The sequence below is a fragment of the Mchenga conophoros genome, linkage group LG23 (genome assembly GCF_057382185.1).
Source record: "Mchenga conophoros isolate Kocher_MC1m ecotype Shallow Benthic linkage group LG23, M_conophoros_male_GT1.1, whole genome shotgun sequence".
Lineage (NCBI taxonomy): Eukaryota > Metazoa > Chordata > Actinopteri > Cichliformes > Cichlidae > Mchenga > Mchenga conophoros.
Window position 1 is genome coordinate 43,718,377 of NC_140547.1, and position 18,677 is coordinate 43,737,053.

The following is an 18,677-nucleotide window of genomic DNA, read 5'->3' on the forward strand; positions in this document are numbered from 1 at the left end:
GTTTCCCTCTGTGTTAATAAATTGTCAACCCTTTGCTTGCCAGAACGCTTCCTGCGTCTGAATCCATCTGTTAGCCCTGACATTGGATACCTGGAAATCAGTGACGGGACCATTAATGCTTAAACTTGTACACAGGTTTGAGAGCAACCACCCAAAAGCTTCTGCTAATAAACACTAGTCTGTGTTTGTGATGCAAATGTTTCTGGCTGTGTTAACAAAAATTTAGTAAGGTGAGTGAGGAATATTAATACTTATTATTAGATCATTAGCAGACTGTAGAACTTGACTGCACGCCAAGGTGGCAGTTCAGCCATTTGATTCATGTTGCAGCAGCTCATGAGTGAATGAACATCGTGTAATAAAAGTACTTCTAGAAGTACATTTTTGCAAAAACGTACATTGTGGAGGAATGTAGGGAAGACACGAGGGAGCCCAATATTTTACTCAAACATTAATCGCTGCATCACACAACTGAACATTCAAAGCGCCAAAACCTAACCCTCTCACTTCCCGTTACACTGGGTACGAGTGGAGCTACCTGGTGGTATGTACTTACATTTATTTAAATTTACTTGAGTAGGGTAGAGTCATGCTAATGACCTAATAATTTTATTCAGGTGTGTTGCAGCAGAGATACATTTAAAAGCTTCAGGACGCTGGCTCTCAAGGCCTGGAGTTTGACACCCCTGCTTTACACAAAGATGGGTTAAATCACAGTGCAAAGAATGAATGAATAAATGAAATATAAAAAATAAATAATTATTAAATAGTCTTACACATCAATGTCATTGGTTGACTTTTGAAGTATTTGAATCCTTATTTGGTTCCCTGAGTGAGAGAAGGATTAAAACACTTTAAAATCAGTACTGAAAATATGTGCAGACATTACTGGATAGATTTAGGGTTAGAATCAATAAATCACTATCATGTTAATAAGATAAGACACATTACAAAACGACATACTAGAAAGTGAAAAGGTAACTTTTCTTCAAGCAGCATAGTGGAGCAACAGAAAAAGACAAACCCCAACACCAGCACTGCTGCAGCTATTACAGTGATTGAGGGAAAATCTGTGAAAAAAACAGAAGAACGTGACGCTGACCAACAATAATACATCACTCATGAAGTACTGAAGTCATTGTTATTAGATCCCAGTCAAATTTACCCAAGTATCATCCGTCTCTAGTCTAGTCTGTGGTATACAGAAAGAGTTTCTCACCACCAACAGATGTTTTTTGGACCTCAGGAATCGTCTCCATCACCTCTCTGTGAGGAGCAGAGAGCACTCGTGCTGCACATCCCACCTGTGTGCTGTGTTTACGTGAACCTGAGAGCACAGCTGTAGTGGTGACAGTGAATGTAGCGTTGGTGTTGGACACACTGACAGTGTTGTACTGTGAGAAGCTGAGGTCTTGTTGTGAGACACTGAGTGTTACAGTGGGAGCAGGTCGACCAGTGGCTGAACAGGAAACAACCCACTCTTCAGTAGAGTTTGACTCTCTGACATCAACAACAGGTTCATGCAGCTCTGTGAAGGATCAGGAAATATGTTATAAGGACCATGTTGTCAAGAATAAACCAGCTTCTGGTGCATTTAATCACATTAAGGTAAAAGTTCTTACCATAGACTTGGAGGCAGGGTCTACCTGTGAAGGAGCCTTCAGGATAAGTGTTAAACAGACAGTGATAGCATCCTTCATCCTGCTCCGTCACATTCCTGATGACTATGGAGCAGTTCTGTAGTTCAGTGTATTTAAACTTGACTTTATCGTTAAAGCCATCATTCACTCTCTGACCATAGTACTTGCTGTAGGTGGCAACATTTGTCTCCACATCACGTGAGATTTTCTGCCATGTGACCTGAACGACGTCTTTAGTGTCCAAGAGCTGACAGCTGACTTCAGCATCTTCTCCCACTGCTGCCAGCACAGTCTGCTGTGTTTGGACCACTGCTGTTAGAGCTGCATGGAGAAAAACATGAGTTAGAGATGTGGAACTGAGAGGTATTGATGGGAAGGATTAAAAAATAATTCGGGTCATGGAGTAGTCTGTGTTTTAGGCTCAAACAAATTGACATATGGGTACCACTTAAATGTGATGTAGACTATAAATATAAACCTGACACTCATTGTTTCATACTGTATGTTTCAGGTACATTTTCTATAATCTATAAAAAGTAACACAATTCAGTTAGCTACCAACTAAACAAAGAAAGTCAGATAGATGTACAGATCATGTTTATATTGGTTCTGTTGGTCCATGACCAATTCTGGAGGTCTGTACTGCATTTGAACTTTTTCAACAATTTGGAGGTCTAACCATGATTTAAGCTGGACATCAATATGGCGTTCAACATTAGAACCTTGGACTTGATGTATATTTTTTGGACATCATGTAGATATCTATGACAAGTGCAGGGAATTTAAAGGTTTAATTGAGGTCATATTTTTATTTACAAAATATCAATATTGGGGTTACAAAACAATCCCTTCAGTGGACCAAAAATGAATTATAAAACCCATCACTTCAACATAACCAATACCAGGACTGGTATTGACTGGTAACTCGTGCTACTGTAGAAATTCCCATTGATTTTCTACATTTTCCCAGAGGCCTCCCCTTCTGTGGATTACTGGTATGTTATTTATTAATTTGTGCCTCAATTATTTCAGATCAGTTATTTCACTGGGGAAGCCCTATATTGCCCACTTCCTAATTTCAGCACTGTTTGATCTTTCTCTTTAGCATGTATGTAACTTTGGTTTGTTGAGATTTTGGCATTACTTCTGTCATAAACATTCTCTCTCAGACATAACTGACTAAGATTTCTGTGGTTACCCAGAACATTTTAATAGACTTTTTGTAATCAATCAAGTCTTCAAGCCCTTATTTTTAAAATAGTGTATAAACCGTATGTATGTGTGAAAGACTGTTAATGTTTTGATAAATTGTTTATTTTAGAACAATTGGTGAGTGTGTTTAGCCACTTCACACTACTACACTTTGCTCTAAACTACATTCCTTCTCTGAACAGTATATATGTGAATGGACTGACGGATCTTTTAATTTCAAATGTTAAATAATTGTCAGTAAACTACTTATGACCTGAACTCCGTCTCTGTCTAATGGAAATGAGTGCCTTCTTGTTTTTAACTACATTGGGGTTGTGAAACGTCTTTTACATTGTAGGCCACATACAACCCAATTTTTGTTAATTTACCAACCATACATACATAACACACAAACATGTGGTTTATCTATTGCTTTCATCGTAATATGAATAGGCATGGGGCAACCTTTAACAAAACAGTCTAAAGCTGTTTTCACACAGCTCTCAAAACAGTCTCATTAATCTGAATGATGAACAACTCAACACAGAAAGTTGATTTTGTTCTTTTTTTATTAGGCTGAGTGTTCAGTGGGAGAAACGTTTTGTCACTCATTCAAACAAAATCTAAACTCTTCAGTAATTGTATCTCCCTCTAATTCTGTCTAAAGACAATCTCTTTGTCACTTCAGAGAAAAGTTCTCACATTTTAGGATCAATTTTTAATTATTACGAGTGAAGGTTCTTGTTTTCTTTTTTTTTTTCTCTTGTCACAATAAATAACTTTGAAAAACAAAAACAACAATACGGAATAAAACTTACCTTTTGAAAAGGCCATAAAAAGAAAAAACAAACACAGAATCCCACAGTTTGACATGGTGCACGTCTCTGTGTCCCCACTGGCTATTGTACCACGTATTGAAACAACGTCGTACAATAGCCAAATTATTGAAAACTCAAATGTCCACGAAGGAAGGAAGAATCTCCCTTCCTTGTGGGACATTCCAAGGCGTGTTAGAATGATCAACTGTACCAAGTAAAGTACAAAAACTTCCCAGTGCAGAGTTTCATCAGTGTTTTAATCAGCAAACTCAATCATTTTTTTCTGCATTTTGAAAATTCAGTAAAGCTGTAGGTGTCAACATTTGTCTCCACATCTTGTAAGATTTTCTGCCATGTGACCTGAAGGATGTATTTAGTCTCCGAGAGCTGACAGCTGAATTCAGCATCTTCTCCCACTGCTGCCAGCACAGTCTGCTGTGCTTGTATCACTGTTGTTAGAGCTGCACAAACAAAATAAGAGGCTTTCATAGTCCGTGTTTTATGTTTCATTTAAAAAAAAAAAACAACAACTACATAACAGAATTCACTGAGGTACATACTGAACTTACAGGACAGAAACAAAGTACCAATCCTATTGCAGTAGTATATCTCCAGTAACAATACCAGCATTGGTATCAATACTATTGATAACTGCATCAATCTGCCCACCTCTAACTCGTGCTATTGTAGAAATTCCCTGTGAACTTATACATTTTCTCAGAAGCCTTCCCTCCGCGCATTACTGGTATGTTATTTATTATTTTGTGCTCCAAGTTCAGTTATTTCACTGGGGAAGCCCCGTAATGCCCACTTCTTCATTTCAGTACTGTTTGATCTTTCCCTTTAACATGTATGTAACTTTGGCTTGTTGAGATTTTAGCATTACTTCTGTCACCAACATTTTAATGCTATCTTTACTCTGTTATAATCATCTCTCTGTCTCAGGCATAACTGACTGAGATTTCTTTGGAAAAGTTCTCACATTTATGACCTTTTTAGGAGCTTCTTGTTTTGTTTTGTTTTCCTGTCACAATAAATAACTTAAAAAACCAAAAATGACAATATGGAATAAAACTTACCTTTTCAAGAGGCCATTAGAAAAACTAACAAATGTATAATCCCACAGTCTGACATGTTGCACCATTTGCCATGTCTGTCCCCTCACTGGCTATTATACAATGCATAGAAACAAATTAGAGAATTTCACTTAGTCCCTTCCTTGTGGAAATTCCCAGCTGTGAAATAAACACAAAGTAAAGTACAAAAACTTCCCAGTGCAGTAGAGTGTCATCTGTGCATTCCTTGCAGGGCTGAAATCTTTTAATCATCCATCTAAATCGTTATTTTTCTGCATTTTGAGAATTCAGTAAAGCCTCTTCGTCGCTTGGTAATTTTTATTTTTTAGTACCTGCTACTCGAATCAGAAGCTAAGTTGCTCTTGGATGAATAAGTCACATAAATAATATATTTAAAAATAAATAAATAAATATGTATGTAGTTAATTCTCTGCCCCCTTTAATGGGTCGCCAAAGCAGATCACCTGCCTGAATTTCACCCCATCCATCCTCTGCCACACCAACCCTCTGCATGTCCTTTACTACATCCATGTATCTTCTCTGAGGTCTTCCTCTTTTCCTCCTTCCAGGCAGCTTCAGCTCCAACACATTCACCCTCCCTCCTCTGCTCATGTCAAAAAGAACATAAAGTCACGTGTCTGACCACCACCATCAGTTTCAGCTCTCTGCTCTTCTGCTCTTTCACATAGTTACAGATATGGCTGACCTCTCAGGTGGAGGCAGTATTCATGCAGAGGAGAGTTGCTTTACTACCAACTAATACACCATGTATGTTAGATGGGCAGAAAAATGGCATCCAAGAAAGTAACAAGTTCTAATAGTGACCAGTAGAAAACCACCACACTCACACTGAAAATAAGGTGCACAAGATTTATTTTTCCTCCAAGGCCCAAAGCTGCCCAAATTATTAGCCTGGTTACAAACAGGAAAAGGTGGTCACTAAGAAGAACAAGCAGCCAAGCACATACAAATTTTGCATCTTCCTGAGAAAGACTTTCCAACCACCTTATCAGACCTTGTGTTGTTAGAGAATGGGTTTCCACACCAGATCCTGGGAGTTCAACTCTCAAGCTCTTCTTCTTCAAGTCTTGAACTCCTCTCATTGGTTACCTGCGAATTCCAGAATAGGGTGTTGCTCCTTGAACTCAGCACACCAAAAGTTTCCAATCCAGTCTTTTTATCACAACAAGTCCACATAAATCCTGATTAAAACGAGTCCTCCCTCCAGTGTCATTTGATTATTTTAAAAGGAAAAGCTTCCAGGCCAGGTTAAAACGATTTTCCTTTGAAATGTTCATTTCTCTAACTGGAGTCTCCAATTTTAACTGGCTTCCCTTCTGCAACTGTGATCTTTCGATCCATCTGTATAAATCTGTAAATAGTCACTGTACCACTCTATTATAAAATTCTTGACAAATATCTGTTGTAATTCTTCTATTCTTAATATTAATAAATGGTAAAGCATTTAATACTTTAAATGTTCTAGCTCTATTATCCCCAACCCACCCAAAACTATTTTTAAAATCTTTTCTCTTTCCCAACAATTCTCTAACACTTTCTTAACAGGATGACTTTTATTATGACCTGTATCCAATTGTTAACTATTAACTAGTTGTCTTCTAATATATAGTGGACTTTCTTCTGATTCTACTTGTAAAGCACACATTGGCATTGTTTTAACTGCCCTTAAGCAAAGTCTCAGTGCTTGAGCTTGGATAACATCCAAATTTTTTAGCCAATTTTTATCCACTGACCCATATACTACATGTCCAAAATCTATTCTTGAGCAAATTAACGTGACAGACCATTTGTCAACCCTGCTAAACATGTTATAATATTAAGTACCTTTTTACTTTTCCCCATAATGTGCTCTGTGATTTTTTTCAAGTTAATATCTTATTAAAACCTACACCCAAAAAATAGATTGTTTATTAATCTGTATCATCTTCATAATCATATCATCTTCCAGACCTAAAAGAGGATCCATTGTCATCTACTTCTACAATAAATGGCTTATGGCTCTCTGGGTGAATCAGAACTGGAGCAGATGAAAACAAGTCTTTGAGTTTGGCAAAAGCTCTATCAGCTTCGTGAGACCAGGTGAAGGGGAGCTTTGTGGAGTTAAGTCGTGTGAGTGTGCTGCTGCTACCTGACTGTAGTTGTGGATGAAGCACCGGTAGAAGTTAGCTATACAGCGGTCCCTCGTTTATCGCAGTAGTTACGTTCTAAAACCAACCCGCGATAGGTGAAATATAGAAAGTAGCTAACTTAATTTGGCTGTAAAACCCCTCACTGCACACTTTATACACTTTTCTCCGACAGGCTCGAACATTTCCACACTTCTCTCTCTTGTTTAAACACTCTCAAAGTTCAAAATTTCGTAGAAAAATAACTCCAGTATTACAAAATAAAGCCAAAGGCACTCGCAGTGGCCTTTGACAATGCAAAACGTTCCATCGACTTTTTGACAATAGGACATACATCACAATAAGAATAAAATGTGTAGCTGCTTCAGTGTTTCTGTCAATTTGTGCAGATCTTGACTCGTCAGTAATGTTTGTAGGCTGAGTGCATTTTAAAAACAATTTGTGCAAACTGCACTACAAGGTGGAATATTTGCAAAATCAAGATTACCTCATGATATTTTGTCTCAAAAATTAACCCTATGAATATGTCAGTGCCATTAGAATGTAATTATTGTCTCACCAACATTTTAACATTAGACATGTAATTTTAACAGCCTCTGTAAACTAATATCCTGGCTTGCTCGAGGCTGCCGATTTCTCTGACACTTTCAATCAAAATACAATTTCAGACTGATGTGGGCCAAAGCCTAGCATAGCCTGTAACGTTATTATGAGGGACAAATTTTACGAGTTAACTTGGCTTTAAGTGACTTACAGGTTTCTTTGAAAAATACTTTCTTATATCCAGGTTCTTCCTTTTTGCTGCCGTCCTCCTCTCCTCCTTGCGCGGACCTGCAAGGAGGAGAGGAGCTTGCCGCTGCTAAAACTAAACAGAGCTCCCTGAAAAAGAGGCAAAGCCCAACAGGAACTGTTGTGTTTCTCCATTACCCTTTTCCTTAAGAGACTGTCAATACAAAGCATAAGAGAGGTTAACTCTTCAAAGGTCATAGTCTCATCCCGAGAAGCGAGTGAATCCCTCTTAGTCTGAATTAGTATTTGAATGTATACTCCTGCAATGCTCGATCCAGCCAACCCACCTCTGCTGCAGCTGACCATAAATTTTTGAGGTAATCCGCCGCACTTCTTTTTCTTTTGTCCCTAGCTGGGGATTGGCAGGGGAGGTTGTCAACAAAGCCAATACGTCACTGTGGGTGCAGTAGGGTTTCCATCTTGATCAATGATGCACTTCCAGGCCTTGTGGTCTCTAGCCTTCACCTTTGCTTGCTCGAGGGTTAGATGTCGTTGTTTAAGATCGTCTCCAATTTGCTTGATCCAAGTCTTCTTGAGCGCATCATGCTTGATTCTCCAGTGAGCGGGGTTCTACTGCATCAAAAGGTGATATGGTAGGCAATGGTTGCTTATGTGGCAGATGTGGCCAAACCATTGCAGTGGTTGCTTCCTAATCAGCTCTTCCATTGAGGGCTGCTGGTGACATTGGCTACGTATCACGCTGTTGCTGAGACGATCACGGAGGGACACTCCCAGAATCTGACGCAAACAGCACATTTGGAAGACCTCGAGCTTAATCCGCCATCCTTAATCCGCCAGTCTTCTTTAATTCCTCCAAAAACTCATCACACGAGCAGAACTGGAGTGGACGAGAAGAGAGATAAGCCTGAGCCCATAACAGAGGTTCTACCCTGCAGTGTTCCAATCAGGTAGGAAACTTTGGTGGTTTCATTGGGAAACGATCAGGGAGAGCAGCTGAATACAAATCCCCCACAACTACCCGGCTCCCTGCAAAAGGATCATTACACATGCCAAAAGGCATAACCATGTACTGCAGGAAGTGGTCGAGCATTACAAAAGCTGAAATTATAATTCATGTTGGCAGTAATGACACCCGTTTATGTCAATCGGAAGTCACTAAAATCAGTCTTGAATTGGTGTGCAACTTTGCCAAAATAATGTCGGACTCTGTAGTTTTCTCTGGTTTCCTCCCCAGTCGGACCAGTAGTGACATGTTTAGCCGCATGTTCTCCTTAAATTGCTGCCTGTCTGAGTGGTGTCCAAAAAACAATGTGGGCTTCATAGATAATTGGGAAACCTTCTGGAGGAAACCGGGTCTTGTTAAGAGAGATGGCATCCATCCCAGCTGGATGGAGCAGCTCTCATTTTTAGAAATCTCAAAGTCTGGCCAAATTATTAAATCCCACAAAATGTGACTATTCAGAGTTGGGACCAGGAAGCAGAGCTGCAGTCTTACACACCTCTCTGCAGCTTCTCTTGCCCCCAAAATCCAATCTCCTTAGATTGGAGATCTATGGCATATATTTAGGGCTGGATCGCATCACCCTGAATCCTCCCTTAGTTATGCTGCAATAGATGTAGGCTGCTGGGGGATTCCCATGATGCATTCAGTATTTCCTTTTCAGCCACCTTTCTCACCCAACATGTGTTAATAGACCTCTCTGCAGTGAATCACACTTTTTATTAATCTCTGTCTCTCTTCCACAGCATGTCTTTATCCTGTCTTCCTTCTCTCACCCCAACCGGTCGCAGCAGATGGCCCCGCCCCTCCCTGAACCTGGTTCTGCCGGAGGTTTCTTCCTGTTAAAAGGGAGTTTTTCCTTCCCACTGTTGCCAAAGTGCTTGCTCATAGGGGGTCATATGATTGTTGGGTTTTTTTCTCTAAATGTGTTATTTTAGGGTCTACCTTACATTATAAAGTGCCTTGAGGCGACGGTTGTTATGGGGCTATATAAATAAAACTGAATTGAATTGAATTGACATTTCAGATGCTTCCCACACTGTGGCACAGTTGAAGGTTCACGAGAGTTATACAACTTCATCATGTTGACGTGACACAACCGAGTAGGACGTCTACGATCTGGGGTCTGAATAATGTAGTTGGTCTTGCTGAGCTTTTTCTCTACAACATAAGGACCAGAGAATTTAACAGAAACGTAGCTACTAGATGTCTGGGATTCTGGAGAGAAAGGCTTAAAGCGAGTCAGGGTTTGGGAAGCTGCGTCTGGCTTGACCTGGGCACCCGGAGGTGTTTTAAGTAGAGCTTGTTCTTCAGTTCAATCTGGAGAGAAAGGATAAGCAGAGCCTCCGGGGGGAGCTAGAGAGTCTTGAAAAGGGACCTCAGTCAGGTTTTTCTTTCTGATCATATATAGACTGTTTAAAATCTTGACCATTTGACAAAAAACTTGCATTCCACTGTAGGATTAATATGGTTATAAAAATTAACCACCACATTATCCCTCTTGACTTGCATACTTAGTTCACCCCTTATGTCCTCCCAAATGATGTTCTTCATATCTAAACTATGACATGAATCCTCTCAGTCTTGGACTTCACATCTGATGTTCCATGTATTACTTTCACAATGAATGTCACCATCATCTTCTTCTCTTCCTCTAGTTTCCTTTCACCCATTTCCATTACTCTTTCTATCACTTGTTTCTCCCCTAACCTGGGTTTCCTAATCTGTCTCTCTTGCTCAACCATTTTACATACCTCTACAAATGTCGCTTTCTTTTTTCATATTGACATTTAAGGGCACTCCTTGCTCCTTTACTTCCATTAGTTCTCCTTTCCCCTACTCTTATAGTATTTTTCACGTTAACTTTGCACACACCCAAAAGTTTTCTTGCTTTTTCCACCTGCACTTCTATGTTACAACCAATCAGTAGATTTCCATTTCTGAGTATCTTAGCATATGTGATTTCTCCAACTTGCAGACCTGTACAGGCCTTCGACCGACTCTCCTGCTAATCTCACTCACTAAATCCACTAAGGTAGGTCCTCCTTGGGCTCTCACACTCTGGGGCCTCTGGATGTCTGGGGCCTGGATCTCCTCCATGCCTGCTTCATGCCCTGGGGGACAGGGCTATGGCTTGCTACATCCTCTTGCAGACCATTACATGTGGAAACCTTTTGAATACAAGCGCGCTGATCCACACAGGTGTGCACACGGATGTTCACTGCTCGTAGACTTAAATTACACCTTTCTTGGCTGCTACTTCAAAGCACATTGTGCGCTGTCTGTCCTGTGTGCTGCACAACAACATTGAATTTTTAGTATTTACTGCTGTTTACACTTAGCTAGATTAATGCGATGGTGTTGTGTTTAGTATGTTGCTTTGTTTTTTTTTGTTTTTTTTGCTTGTTTTCTATTCTTCTCCTCTCAACAGGTGATCCAGGAGATTTTTTTTCTCTCTCCCTTTCCTATCCCTCACTCATGTCTGTCCCGTCTGTAACATCTGAAAATAAAATATAATAAATAATAAAAACAAAGGTCGATCAAATGGACCAATACGGCAATGCCACGATGATCCATTTGGCAAAGTAAATCCATTGGGTATCCTTGTTGGTCTTCAGACAACAATTCTGATGGCTAAAGAACCAAATGGGACAGGCAAAAAAAAAAAAAAATCCACTAAGGTACTCCTGAAATCCAAACACACACTAACTCCAACAACCACACCATACATGTTGAAAGCACACAGCTCTCCAAACCTCCACTCCTCAACCTCATGTGTCTCTCCCCCCTTTCCCCCATAACCTGTTTTCTCTCCCCTTTATAGAGAAGGGCTCAAATCATCACCAGTCAACTACTCCCTTTACTCAACTCCAAATAGCTGCCAACTGGACTAGAGAAGAATCTCCACTCTCACATGGGTGTGGTCCACATCTCACACAAGTAAGAGATTTACTCAATTATTCCACCACGCCACATTCTGCAACATGTAAACCTGAATTCTGTGTAACAGCCGAGAAGTATGAAGTGGAAGAACACAATGCTCCTTTTACCATCAGATCATACGAGTATTGAATTTAGACTTCAACTGTGACACGTGAGTAAATGCGCTTTTGTTTTCTTGTAATACAATATTGTGTAATGAAAGATTCAGATTTAATTTAAGACACTTCTGATCTTTCTGAAGAAGAAAAAACAACTAAATAAAAGTGGTTTGAGGTGTAATAAATCTATCTTTATTGAGGTCATCTGCGATAATAACACCCCGATTAATTAACACTTTACACCAGCAAAATAGCAAGTAAGAGTGGTAATGCTGGGCAACAAAGCAACAAGGAAAGTCAAAGAGGGACCTGGGAGCATACAGTCTAGAACAGGGGTCGGCAACCTGCGGTTCCAGAGCCGCATGCAGCTCTTTAGTCCTTATACAAGTATTTAACTGAAGTGTATTTTATTTGTGTTAGTTCTTTTAAAAATTGTAATTCTAAATTGAAAGATTATTGCGATCTTGAAATATAAAAATAAAATTATATTTTATTATTTTTCGTCACTCAAAATAAGCGTCACACTTGTGGAAGCCGGTATACCTGCCGTGCATTTATCGAGACTTTCAACTCCAGGTAGGCCAAGTATGGAGAAATGTGAAAAAAGAAAAATATCAGAAGAAAATAGAACATTTAATGATGCCTGGGCAGATTCATTTGCATTTACTTCTGAGGAGGGCAGCCTACCAGTATGCCTAATATGTGGATTGCCGATCTTCGGATCCAGATACGTATGTGACGTTGTACGTGAGCAGCTGTTCTCCACCATGAACTATGTTAAAAACAAACACCGCTCACGCCTCACAGACGAGAGCTTACAGTCCTCCGTAAAGATGGAAGTGACTTTGTACAGCCCCGATTTGCAGGTGCTGTTTGCAGAGGTTCAGGAGCAGAAGCAATTTTTTAGTAGCATAGTGCTTTTTAAAAAAAAAATTAAAATTCAGATCAAGGCTACTTCTTTGTTCATTGTATGTAGTTTCACTTCCCCTGTCACGTCATTAGTCAGTCAGCCGTTTCCCCATGTGTCCTCTCTTCCCGTGATCACCTCCTGTGTACATTTGTGTCCACTATATGTTTTTGTCAGGTCGTCTGTTATCTCCCCCATAGTCACAGACAAACTGTTTCCTAGTTTTCTTAGTTTTTCTAGGGTCCATGTTTTTCACGTGCCATCATCCAAATAAAAGATTGCTTTTTGTTAAAACCTGCAAATCCTCTTCAAACTCTGCTTCTAGGTCCGTTCAACAAAACACACTGGCGTACCTTGCTGTGATGTGATAGTTCAGCTTTTTAATTCACTGAAAAGAGACCTTAGACTGGGTGTCTTTCTTTTTTGTTATAATTTTTTAAAAGTTCGAAATGTATTCCTTACATACATAAAATTAAATTTTCTCTATAGCACTTCATGGATTTAACAAGCAACACACTATAGTTGTTTATACAAAGCATAAAGAAAAAAAGAAAAACAATTTATAGAGTGTTATCTTCATGTTAGATGTCAACACAGTATTTGCGGCCCCCAGTGTTTTCTTTTCCGTGGAAACCAAATCCAGTGACTCTGTGGGTGTTCAAAGTTGCTGACCCCTGGTCTAGAATAATTATAAAAAGACAGAATAAATAAATAAAAAAAAGTAGAAGTGGGAACAGTCTTTATATAATCTTTATTAGTAATTTAGTCCCGATTTGTCTCTAATATTTCTGCATAAGATCTATTGTTTTATTCTGGCTCTTTACAATTTTTTTGTTATATTGCGCATTAAAATAAATCATTATGATAGTCCTACTTTGTCAGGCTATATTTCCCTAAGAGGACCTTCACATAAAAGGCAAGAACAGCAATGCTGCACCCCAAACCCAGGAAGTATCTCACACAGCACGCAGGATTGAAAAGCCCTATTGATAATGTGCAAAAACTACAACATTACATTACATGCTGTACTCCAGTGTGACTTTCACATCAAGACAGGGACACAGATAAACACAAATCCTGTATAAAACGTACAAATATGAGAAATATGAACATTATAAAAAGAAAATCAACACTGAGCACAGCACAGCACTTAAGTGTAAAATGCTTTAATGTATTCACAGCCATAAAGTAGAGCCAAAATTATAACCCAGGCTGTTTATGAAAAGGTGACACTATTCGGTTTTTAGCAGGTATGAGAGACTGAAGAAGGGTTAACTAGAGTTTTGAGGGTTTGACCTCAAAAAATTGAACTAACAGGAAGAGAAAATAAAAAACGGAGGTTTTCATGTGACTGGAAGTACAAGGCTGTGCTTTCTATGTGGTCATTATGTTTAGAAACAGGAAGTGTAATGTGATTCACACTGAAAGACTGAAGAGGAGGGGTGCTATGTGATCACCAGATTTTTTTTTTATTACTTAATGAACTAAAACGAAAAGACACACGTTACAGTGGATGTTTTGCTTTTTGAGAGGGCCAGTTTGGTGATCACATCTTCTAAGATAAAAAGTGCTGTGAGGCGACTGTTGTTGTGATTTGGCGCTATATAAATAAAATTGAATTGAATTGAATTTCCTATATAATTCATGAGCTCTTTCAATGGTTTCATCTCTCTATACAATCAAAAATAGTAAAACACTGTTAGACTAGCCTGTGAGGATTTAGCATACACACACAAATGATAGCTGATAGCATCACACGGTTGCTGAAGATTTGTCTGCTCCACACAAAGAATGACAATCTCCTGTTCCAGTACATCTCACAGCTGCTCTAAAGGACTGAGGTCCTGGATTTGGAGACCTGCGGATTTAAACAGTTTAAAGTCAGCGCTGCAGATATTTACAGATATTACTGGATATATGTGGATGCAGACTCTTGGAGTCAATTCATATAATTCTTTTAATAGGAAGAGCCACATAAAAGGCATATATTAAGTCAGAAGAAAAACGTTACCACTTTTTCTTCAAGCAGGAGTGCGATGAGAGCAGCTACTAAAGCAAAAACTGTCAGTCCTGCTATTGTAGCTATTACAATCACTGAGGTGGAATCTGTGAGAAAAGCAGGAACAATGTTACAATGGACAACGCTAATACATCAATTATAGATCACAGGGAAATGTAGGCCTATTGAAGTCATTGTTATTAGATGCAAATTCACTCAGATATCATCACTTTATAAATCTGTGACTTTGAAAGAGTTTCTCACCATTATAATCAGCAGTAGCAGCAGCAAACACCTGCTGGACCTCAGGAATCATCACCATCACCTCTCTGTGAGGAGCAGAGAGCACTCGTGCTGCACATCCCACCTGTGTGCTGTGTTTACATGAACCTGAGAGCACAGCTGTAGTGGTGACAGTGAATGTAGCGTTGGTGTTGGACACACTGACAGTGTTGTACTGTGAGAAGCTGAGGTCTTGTTGTGAGACACTGAGTGTTACAGTGGGAGCAGGTCGACCAGTGGCTGAACAGGAAACAACCCACTCTTCAGTAGAGTTTGACTCTCTGACATCAACAACAGGTTCATGCAGCTCTGTGAAGGATCAGGACATATTGCAAAGACTACATTGTCAAGAAGAAACCAGCTTCTGACGCATTTCATAGTAGCTTTATTTGATTGAGTCTAATCTGCTTGAAGAAAGTAAAAGTTCTTACCATAGACTTGGAGGCAGGTTCTACCAGTGAAGAAGCCTTCAGGGTGAGTGATAAACAGACAGTGATAGCAGCCTTTATCCTGCTCCGTCACATTCCTGATGACTATGGAGCAGTTCTGTAGTCCAGTGTATTTAAACTTGACTTTATTGTTAAAGCCATCATTCACTCTCTGACCATAGTACTTGCTGTAGGTGGCAACATTTGTCTCCACATCACGTGAGATTTTCTGCCATGTGACCTGAAGGACGTCTTTAGTGTCCAAGAGCTGACAGCTGAATTCAGCATCTTCTCCCACTGCTGCCAGCACAGTCTGCTGTGTTTGGATCACTGCTGTTAGAGCTGCATGGAGAAAATAAATGAACGGTTAGATGTCAGAATGAGGAAATATTAGTCAGTGAAAGAAGCAGCTTTTCTTAGCTTATCTTTTTATCCTTATCCTGACATGAAGTCAAACATTAACATGATAAAAAAAACAATCAGCATCAAAGAGAAACACTGGTTACTGTTTCCTACCTTTTGGAAGGACTCCACAGACAAAAAGTAGATAGACAAGCACACAATATGTCATTGCTGTTATAAAGTGTCAAAGTTTGAGATGAACCCGAGAGCTCTGTGGATATAAAAAGATGTCAGGTTTGTATTGAATAAATATATGCATGTACTACACAGAATTCTGTGCAGACATACAACACAATGACTGGCGAGTTTTAAAAACACAACTTCAATTAAAGAAGATACTTCTGTTTTCATGGTTTTCTTTCTGCTTTTTCTCAGGGCTTCTGTAAAAAAAAAGTTAAGTATGAAGTTTCAAATTACAACGGCCACAAAAAAGTGGAAGTGAAAACGTTGCTATTTGCATTTCTCGCATTCCTCATCTGAATCAGATCCTCAAGACAAGATTACAAATAACAACACCTCCGCTTCGCTGGAATCCTTATTTCAGTGTCTCTGCGAAGTTAAGATCTGGATGGCCTCAAATTTCTCGTGATCATCTTGTGATCATCTTTGGACCAAGCTGCAATTCTAGTACCCCGGATCTTGACCTGCGCAGTTTAGCACCTTTTGTTAAACTGCATGCAAAAAATTTGGGGGTTATACGAGATAGTAAGTTTACCTTTGAGAAACAAATTGACTCTGTTGTACAGTCGTCCTTTTTTAAAATTGAGGCTCTTATCCAAGGTGAAATCCTTTTTATCTTTTAAAAACCTAGAACGAGCAATTCACGCTTTTATCTTATCTCAACTGGACTACTGTAATTCTCTATATGTAGGTGTTAGCCAGTCTTGTCTAGCACGGCTCCAGCTGGTCCAGAATGCTGCAGCTCGTCTCCTGACACGTTCAAAGAGACACGAGCATATTTCCCCAGTGCTCGCCTCACTTCACTGGCTCCCAGGCCGCTTTAGAATTAAATACAACATTTTGTTGTTGACTTACAAAGCGCTGAACAGTCAGGCTCCAGAACATCTGTCTGACTTACTGCAGCCATATATACCCCCTAGAGATCTAAGATCAAGTGATCTCTCGCTCTTGGCCACTTTTAAGTCGAGGCTGGTCCACAGAGGTTACTGGGAATTTGTGTTTGTGGCAACGAAAATGTGGAATGATTTACCTCTCCACATTAGAAAGGGCCCGACCATCAGTCTTTTCAAATCCCATCTTAAAACACATGTTATTTGTTACTGTGTAAACTTTTTCCCTTCTTTGTACAGGTCAACATTTTGTTGTTATTATATGTGCTATATAAATAAAGTAAAGTAAAGTAAAACCTCAGTAAATAAGTTTTTAACAGGAATGCAAGAAAAAAATTCAAATAAAGTATTCATCCCATCAGGTATGAACTGGTTTTATCTGAACTGCACACACTCAGACTCTCAAATGACAAACCTGGTTTTAAAGCCTGAGAAGATGAAATGTATTAATGTAAATCAAAATGCCATTTTTAATTAAGGGAGAGATTAATGGACAGTGTCCGTGTCAATGAATGCCATCGGTGGTTTGTCAGAGATAATATTCTCATTTTGTAACTCTGTCACAGCGCATTACCTTCATTAGATAGTTGGAGGATCGAGGGTCTGCAGAATGACACGCAGATTGTAAAATCTTCTGTGTATCTTGTTTCATCCCTGGGGAGACGCCACAGTTTCATTCCTTCATTAACGCTCAGCTTGTAGTTTTTATCACTCTAATGCATAAGAGTCCTCTGATTGCAGCACATGTATGTAGATGAAACATGTTGCTTTCACTATATTAAAGGAGAGGAAATGTTCAAGTCTGAAGTCACAAAAATCTGCTGTTCCAGTTCCTCCTGTAAGATGGACTAATATCACTAAATTATCCATTTAGCCCTACGACAGACTGGCGAACTGTCCAGGGTGTACCCTGCCTCTCGCCCTATGACAGCTGGGATAGGCTCCAGCGCCCCCCGTGACCCTGAAAATGATAAGCGGAAGCGAACGGATGGATGGATATCCATTTATGACTGTTACATGCTGTTGTTGTGTGGCCATTGCCTTGAAATACGTGAAATATCCATCCATCCATCCATCTTCATCCGCTTTACCACAGGGGACTGTCCTCTCCCCCTTCCTCTTCACCCTCTACACCACAGACTTCAGCCACTGCACAGAGACCTGCCATCTTCAGAAGTTTTCTGATGACTCTGCGGTGGTTGGATGCATCAGCAGGGATGATGAGACAGAGTACCGGGCTGTGGTCGACTCCTTTGTCACGTGGTGTGAGCAGAATCATCTGCAGCTCAACGTGGCAAAGACCAAGGAACTGATCGTGGACTTCAGGAAGACCAGGAAACACTTGACCCCTGTTTCAATCCAGGGGGTCAGTGTTGACATTGTGGAGGACTATAAATACCTTGGAGTACACATTGACAATAAACTGGACTGGGCTAAAAACACCACAGCACTTTACAGGAAGGGCCAGAGTCGTCTCTATTTTTTGAGGCGACTGAGGTCCTTCAACATCTGCCAGAAAATGCTCAGGATTTTCTATGAGTCTGTGGTGGCCAGTGCGATCCTCTATGCTGTTGCATGCTGGGGGAGCAGGCTGAGGGTCGCAGATGCCAACAGACTTAATAAACTGATCCGTAAGGCCAGCAATGTTGTGGGGATGGAGCTGGACTCCCTCAAGGTGGTGTCGGAGAGGCGGATGCTGTCCAAGATAAAGACAATGTTGGATAACACCTCCCACCCACTCCATGACATGTTGGTCAGTCACAGGAGCTCGTTCAGTGAGAGACTGAGATTACCGAAAAGCACCACTGAACGACACAGGAAATCATTCCTGCCTGTGGCTATCTCCCTGTACAACGCATCCACTTAACACACTGTTTGCTGCTACAGCTACACATGTTTCTTTTCCAAATATTTATTTATAAGTGA

General features: G+C 40.0%; 2 protein-coding genes across 3 annotated transcripts; both read right to left on the reverse strand.

The window, feature by feature from the left end:
• Positions 1-1,187: 1,187 nt before the first annotated feature.
• Positions 1,188-4,803, reverse strand: LOC146548031 (OX-2 membrane glycoprotein-like). The gene is made up of 4 exons (XM_085265021.1): positions 4,729-4,803; positions 3,650-4,110; positions 1,623-1,961; positions 1,188-1,528 (listed from the first exon to the last, which is right to left on the reverse strand). The coding sequence occupies exons 2-4, from the start codon at positions 3,828-3,830 to the stop codon at positions 1,188-1,190; spliced, it is 861 nt and encodes a 286-aa protein (XP_085121147.1). The 5' UTR covers positions 3,831-4,110; positions 4,729-4,803.
• Positions 4,804-12,583: 7,780 nt separating this feature from the next.
• LOC146548032 (OX-2 membrane glycoprotein-like) lies at positions 12,584-17,630 on the reverse strand. 2 transcript variants are annotated; one of them, XM_085266282.1, is made up of 6 exons: positions 17,326-17,630; positions 15,796-15,892; positions 15,283-15,621; positions 14,834-15,160; positions 14,582-14,676; positions 12,584-14,428 (listed from the first exon to the last, which is right to left on the reverse strand). In XM_085266282.1, the coding sequence occupies exons 2-6, from the start codon at positions 15,848-15,850 to the stop codon at positions 14,399-14,401; spliced, it is 846 nt and encodes a 281-aa protein (XP_085122408.1). In that variant the 5' UTR covers positions 15,851-15,892; positions 17,326-17,630; the 3' UTR covers positions 12,584-14,398. The 2 variants fall into 2 exon arrangements, with proteins under 2 accessions (XP_085122408.1, XP_085122409.1); XM_085266283.1 differs by lacking the exon at positions 17,326-17,630 and adding an exon at positions 16,397-16,917.
• Between the last annotated feature and the right edge of the window lie 1,047 nt (positions 17,631-18,677).